This window comes from Muntiacus reevesi, chromosome 18, assembly GCF_963930625.1.
Source record: "Muntiacus reevesi chromosome 18, mMunRee1.1, whole genome shotgun sequence".
In the NCBI taxonomy this organism is placed as follows: Eukaryota; Metazoa; Chordata; class Mammalia; order Artiodactyla; family Cervidae; genus Muntiacus; species Muntiacus reevesi.
In genome coordinates, this window is record NC_089266.1 from 6,230,892 (window position 1) to 6,238,001 (window position 7,110).

The window sequence follows — 7,110 nt, forward strand, 5'->3', positions numbered from 1 at the left end:
CGCAGGTGGGTGAGATGGCAGAAAATCAGGCCCTGGGGTCCCCTGACGAGCGGTGCTGTGCCTCGGGCTCCCTCCTAGGGAATGAGGGGTCCTGGGTGCCCTTGTGAAATGCTCTTCCCGGTTCTCCCCAGCCAAGCACCAGGCAGGTAAACATCATATAGACACTTGTGTATGTGATATATTTCATTAAGCTTTTTTAAGTTTTTTTTTTTTAATCAAATCTCTGGCTATAAGGTGAAAAGCGACATGAAGTTCAAGGTCAGAAGTTCTTCTCTAGTCTGCTCTGGACAGGATACTGATGGCGAGGGGGCAAGGCTGCAGATTGTCTTGGTCAGACTGGTTCTGTCTCCCCACAAATTGCCCGCTGAGTCCTGTTGACCCAGAGGAGGGCACCGAGCAGGCCCAGGAGCAGGGGCACCTCCAGGGAGACCAGGAGCAGGAAGTGGGCACTGCCCAGCCGGGGCCTGTGGGGGGATGTGGCGACCCGTGGTGAGTTTCTGCTTCAACGGGAGGCCCAGGCCCCTCCCCCATCTTCCTCTGTGCTCAGGTCCCGTGGCCTCAAAGCTCAAAATCAAGGTCAAGTCTGGTTGGTATTGAGGCTGCACTGGGTCTTAGTAGTGGTAAGCGGGATCTTTAGTTGTGGCAAGTAGAATCCTACTTCCCTGACCAGGGGTTGAACCTGGGCTGCCTGCGTTGGGAGTGTGGAGTCTTAGCCACTGGCCCTCCGGGGAAGTCCCCACTCACCCTTAACAATCGCATGGGAGAGCATCTCTTCTGTGTAAATGGTTCCGCAGTCTCGACCACAACAATCTCAACTCCTAGCTCAGCTCACGGCCAGTTCTCTCACCTCCGGGTCCCAGGACCTGCCCTCACTCCAGCTCCTCACAAACGCCGCGTCCTCTTCCCATCCTGAGCCTCTGCTTAATCTCTCCACCTCCCCGGCCCTCCGCCTGGCTCCCAGCCTAAGGCGGCCCTCCAGGGTCACCTCCGAGATTACCCTGGGCTCCTGGGGTTGACCCTGCTGGTCCCCGCCTCGTACCCTCTTGGCCCCCGTGAGCTCCTGGCCGCCTGGACAGTACTGAGACCAGCAGTGGTCTCCCACATCCCTGGCCTGAGGGCGATCTCTGGTTTTGGGGTGTATGTGGCTTCCTGCACCAAGCAGGCCACATGTGCTACAGAGCCCTCTGCCTGGACACTCCTCCAGGCTCCGCGGTGAGCTCTCCCACTTCCTTCAGCTTTCTGCTCACACGTCACTTTTTCTGAGAGGCCGTCCCTCATCGCTCTGTATGAAAACCGCCAGCCTCTCCATCTTCTCCCACCACGAGGACCAGTGCGCGTGGACCCCCACCCCGGCTTCCTCACCACGCTGTGGGACCGTCCCGGGGATGCCCCACGGAGTCTCTGAGAGGGAGTGAGCCCCGTTGCTACGGCGACACCTCTTTCGCTGGTGTCTACTTCACTGGCGTTCCCTGCTTCCCCATTCCCCATTCCCTCACCATTATTCCTGGGATCAACTTGCCAAAACGTGTCTTAGGGTCGAGTTTGAACAAACCTAAACTAAGACAATCTCTTGGTTATTTGTTTTCACTGAGCATCTTGGTCGCCTTCATCACACCCCGTCATCTTCCCACACACCTCTCACCCTATCCTTACACACCTGCTTCATTTTCCTCACAGTGATTGCCGTTAACTGACCTTTCCTCTATTATCTATCATCTATCCAAGTATCCACCTCCCCATCTACCTCTGTTATCTATCATATGTCTATCCATCCTGTCACATATATCTGTCTCTACCAACTATCCTCTGTATGTATGTATCTATCAACCATCCATCCATATCTATCTATATTCATCTATGTACGTATCATCCATCTACCCATCCATCCATCCATCCATCCATCCATCTATCCATCCATCCATTCATCCATCCATCCATCCGTCCGTCCATCCATCCATCTATCCACCCATCCATCTGTCCATCCATCCGTCCATCCATCCATCCATCCACCCGTCCATCCACCCGTCCATCCACCTGTTCATCCATCCATCCATCCATCCATCTATCCGTCCATCCATCCATCCATCCATCCATCCATCCATCCATCCGTCCACCCATCCATCCACCCATCCATCCATCCATCCATCCGTCCGTCATCCGTCTGTCCGTCCGTCCGTCCATCCATCCATCCGTCCATCCGTCCATCCAGCCATATCTAGCTATCCTTCCTTTCACACATCTCTATCAACTGTCCTCTATCTATTCCTGTGTGTGTATGTATCTTTGTATCTATCGATCATCCATATCTATCTATCTATCTATCATCTATCTATCTTCTTATCCATCTTGCCATTGCCTAAAATCTACCCATTTGAAAGAAACTTCCATGAAAACACAACTTTGCCCATTAGTTCACAGTCATATTTCTAGCCTTTGGATCAGTTCCTGGCACACAGCAAGTAAATGAAATGCTTGTTGAGTGGTGACTCATTAAGGAAGCCCTGCCCTTGGGAAGAAGCGTGAAGATGACAGAGGACACGACGAGGCATGCACCTTACCCTTGCTGCTGGCTGAGCGATCCAGAAGTCCACACAGAGCTGTTGCTACTGGAGGCTGTGATGGAAGGTGGAGTGGAGAACAGTGGAGGGTGAAGAACGGTGTCCTGTCCACGACTCTGCCCAGCCAGTTGCCTGTCACCTGCACGGCTCCCAGTCCACAGAGGACAGGGAACTCACAGAATGGGCTGGACAGGTGTTCTGGGACCATCACCTCCCCATGCTCAGACCCAGGCCTGACCAGTATATAGGAGTATCTCCACCCAGCTCCATCCCAACCTGTTCTGTGTCCAGGTGGACACAACCAGGACCAGCGTCATTGCCTCTAGCATTAAGCATTTTCCTTTTCCTCACCTTGTTGAAAACAGGAGTGCGTGAAGGTCAGCACAAGAGTTGGACCTCAGGCCCCACCCCCTAGCCAGGGCATCCACATGCCACCCCACCCTCACCCTGTCCACGCTGGCAGAAGACAGCAGAGCGGAAGCTACTGAAGCCTGAGCATCCTAGAGCCTGTGCTCAGCAACCGGAGAAGCCCCTGCCAGGAGAAGCCTGTGGCCCAGAGCTGGAGGGCTGCGGCTGCTTGCCACACTGGGGAAAAGCCTGTGGGCAGCGATGAAGATCCAGCACACCCATAAATAAGTAAGGAAATATTTTTAAAATATTCTGCTAGTGGTCATCCAGCCCCCTTCCACCTTGTCCGGTCCAGGGGTTTGTGGGCTCCCTCCTGCCCACCACTCTGAACCTTCTGGTTCAGAGTCCAGAAGGGAAGGGAGCAGAAGCAGAGGGAGGCTGAGGAGACAGAGAGGATGCCAGACAGACAGAGACACAGCACTTACGCACAATATGCACAGCATACTGAGTGCAGCCCTTTCACAGCATCATCTTTCAGGGTTTGAAATAGCTCAACTGGAATTCCATCACCTCCACCAGTTTTGTTCGTAGTGATGCTTCCTAAGGCCCAGACAGGGGCCAGAGGCTTGGGGGCTCCCTCTCGGGTTTTCCCATGCCTACAAACCACTCCCTTGGCCCCCAGCCCAGTTGCTGGTGCCTCCGGGGAATGGGTTTTCCCTGGGTCAGCACAGCGGTCAGAGGCCAAGGAAAGGCCCAGGAGAGGAGCTGGGGCTGGGGCTTGCCCTTCGGGATCACGCGCTCAGAGGGATGAGCCTGGACCACTCAGGGCCCCTGGATGAGGATCTGGGTTGCTGAGAGGCCCCAGTTCTGACAGCAGAAGCCAGGGGAGAGTGAGAAGAGGTTCTTCTGGAGTGGCCCCCACCCCCCCACACACACCCTGTTCCCCGTGAGCACAGGGAGATGGCAAGAGCCCTTAGTCCTGATGGATCCGGGATAACAGCCGGTCCTTCCCCCCACTACCTCCTCAGAATCCCTGAGGCCCACAGGCATTGTCAGGACCTGGGGCGGTGGCAGAACCTGGGTGTCCCCCCCTCACTCTCACACCCTCTTACACACTCACACTCACACACCGGACACACACTCACGTGCGCACGATGCACTTGGCCCTGAAGCTCTGACATGCAACCACCAGGCCCAGCTCCTCTCCCCTGGGCTGAGATTTCCTGGGACGCCCCAGCAGAGCTGAGCCCAGATTCTTTCACCACCAGTACCAGAGAAAAGGAGGGTCTTACCTGGGGAGACAATCACTTGAACCTGGAAAAAGGGATCAGGCAGGAAGCCGAGGAGTGCTTCTTCCTCCAGAATCGTCGCAGCCCCACACCTGTATTTCCCTGCATCGTCTGCAGTGAGGCTGTCCAAGGTCACTGTGAAGGCGAGGTCCTCCGGATGGTCCGTGACAGACACCCGGCCGCTCTTCACCTGCCCTTCGGACCCGCTGGTCTGCACAGCCCGCTGCCAAAGCGGGAAGCACGGCTGTCTGCACCAGTATTTGTGAAATGCCCTGTATTCCTCCTCGTAGCGACACTCCACGCTCAGGGAGGCCCCCATGGTACCCGTCACGGTGCTGAGGCCACTCAGGGACAAAGAGCCTGGAAGATGCAGTCAGTCGTGTCTTCATCCTAAAGAGCCTGGGCCAGGGGAGCCTGGGGGGTCAGGTCCTCTGGGAGCCCGGAAGTCACCCTGAGGCCAGAGGAAGGAGGGATCAGAAGCCAAGGAGGCAATGGGTTAGGTGAGAAATGGTATAAAGGTCAGATGAGAAATGGTTTTGGCAAAGTACCAAACTTCTGATAAAGGATTGTGTATGTAATACACTTGTGTGTGTGTGTGTGAGTCGCTTCAGTTGTGTCTGACTCTTTGCGACTAACAAGCTAACAAACTGAGTAACAAGCGTGTGAGGGAGGCCAGAGCTCTGTGACGATGGTTGCTATTTAGTCGCTAAGTCGTGCCCGGCTCTTTGCACCCCCGTGGACTAGATAGCCCGCCAGGCTCCTCTGTCCATGGGATTCTCCAGGCAAGGATACTGGAGCGGGTTGCCATTTCCTTCTCCAGGGGATCTTTCTGATCCAGGGATCAAACCCGGGTCTCTGTCATTGCAGGCAGGTTTTTTACCATCTGAGCCAGCAGGGAAGCCCAAATAATCTCCTTACCGATCACCTGTCTGTCTGTCTGTTCATCCAGCCATCCTTCCCTCCCTCCCTTTCTCTTCCCTTCCCTCTCCCCATCCACCCATCCAATCAACCACTGAGGCAATATACTGGCACCCACAGATTGGGAGCCTTTTGCTTTTGTTTAATCTTCAAATTAACATAAAAAATACATTTCTTGCTTCTTCATTTTCAAAAAAATTTTTGGCTGAGCTGCCCAGCTTGTGGCATCTTAGTCCCCCATCCCGCCCCAGGGATGGAAACCAGGGCCCTCAGCAGGAAAAATGCTGAGTCCTAACCACTGGACCACCAAGGAATTCCCACTTCTTCACTTTTAATATCTTGAATTTAGACACTTGATTTCCCAGCAAGTCCAAGTGGCCCACTGACCTATATTCCGCAACAGAACGCTGTCTACTGCTCCCACCAACATTCCCCAGTGCAGTGGTTCCCAAGCAACAGCGATAGTCCCGGCGGGAGAGACGTGGCAATGTCTGAAGACATTTTTGAGGGTCACCATTGCGGAGGCGGGGGAGGAGGGAGAGGGAGGGTGTGAACTGCTCCTGCCATCCAGTGGGCAGAGGCCAGGGATGCTGCTAAACATCTCTCAGTGCACCAGGAGCCCTCCACCACACAGAGCGAGGCGCCCCCAGGTCAGCAATGCTGAGGTCCAGCAACCTTGCTGGAGGGGGCGAAATGCCGCAGCCGGGAGACCTCCACGCTGAGGCCTAGGGCTCACGGCGAGAGGGGGCACCCGCGCTGAGCCTTCTCTGTGCATCTGCTGCTGGGCCCTGCAGGCGCTGTCTGTCCAATTCTGACCACGAGGATGGGAGGGAGGGGAAGGGAAGAGGGAAGGGCGGGGGGGGGGACGGGGCGCGGGAGGAGGGCGACTCCTGGCCTGGACTCTTGACATTCGACTCTTTGAGTTGCCTGGGCCCCAGCCTTCAAGATCTGGGGCCCCGCTTCCTCAGATGCGGATGGGAAACGTGAGGGACACTGGAGTTCCATCCAGAACCTCCCTGCCCTCTGATGCTCCGCCAGACCCTGACCCTGAGCCAGCATGAGTGGCTCCCCCAGCACCCCCTAGATCTAGCTCCCTGCCCCCCAGGGCCTCAAAAAGAAACCTTGACTTTTTCTCTCAGACCAGGACTGACCACGTTCCCAGCAGTCTCACTTTCCAGGGGCCCACAGAGCAGGAACACCCCCACCCAGCCCCTCGCGCCCCACCACCTGGGGCCAGCCCAGACCCCCAGAGAGGCACCGGGCCCACAGTGCATCAGGGCCCCCATACATAAAGGGACAGTCACTGGGGACTTAGACATAACTGACATTGTACTATTAAAAAGCCCGATGCCCTTGGATATAAAAGTATTTGGTTTGAATCTTGACTATGTCCTTTATATGTGTGTATATATATCTTTTTAATTTACTTATTCTGCTGTGCTGGGTCTTACTTGCAGCATGCAGGATCTTTAGTTGCAGCATGTGGGATCTAGTTCCCTATCCGGGGATGGAACCCAGGCTCCCTGCATTGACAGGGCACAGTCTTAGCCACTGGACTTCTGGAGAAGTCCATTGTCTGTGTGTGTCTTTATGAACTGATTTTGAATAAATTATCTGCACCTTTCTGAGTTTATCTGTCTTTTTCTAAATCTATTTATTATTTTTATTATTTATTTAATACAATAAATAATATTTATTAATGTGTAAATAACATAATTAATTTTATATAATTTTTATTATTTAAAAAAATTTTTACAATGCTGTGTTAGTTTCTGCTATCACCAACATGGATCCATTATATGTCTACATATCTCTCCTCCTTCTCAGCCTCCCTTCCACCATACAGTCTCTTGTTTTAATAAAAATTAAGGATTGGATAAGGAAATGACAACTCACTCCAGTATTCTTGTCTGGAAAATCTCATGGACGGAGGAGCCTGGTGGGCTACAGATCATGGGGTTGCAAAGAGTCAGACATGACTGAGTGACTTCACTTTC

At 53.8% G+C, this 7,110-nt stretch overlaps 1 protein-coding gene across 1 annotated transcript; it reads right to left on the minus strand.

Moving 5' to 3' along the window:
* Window positions 1-331: 331 nt before the first annotated feature.
* LOC136149524 (protein CD300H-like) lies at window positions 332-4,514 on the minus strand. Its single transcript, XM_065909860.1, has 3 exons — window positions 4,199-4,514; window positions 2,559-2,613; window positions 332-464 (listed from the first exon to the last, which is right to left on the minus strand). Exons 1-3 carry the CDS (start codon window positions 4,512-4,514, stop codon window positions 332-334), a joined length of 504 nt encoding a protein of 167 aa, XP_065765932.1.
* Between the last annotated feature and the right edge of the window lie 2,596 nt (window positions 4,515-7,110).

Excerpts from the sequence above, each read along its gene's own strand:
- LOC136149524 (XM_065909860.1), bottom strand. The coding sequence starts at position 4,514 with ATGGGGGCCTCCCTGAGCGTGGAGTGTCGCTACGAGGAGGAATACAGG. Across the intron at positions 2,614-4,198 it reads TCAAGTGATTGTCTCCCCAG|CCTCCAGTAGCAACAGCTCT; the intron begins GTAAGACCCTCC and ends CTTCCATCACAG. Across the intron at positions 465-2,558 it reads TCGCTCAGCCAGCAGCAAGG|GCCCCGGCTGGGCAGTGCCC; the intron begins GTAAGGTGCATG and ends ATCCCCCCACAG.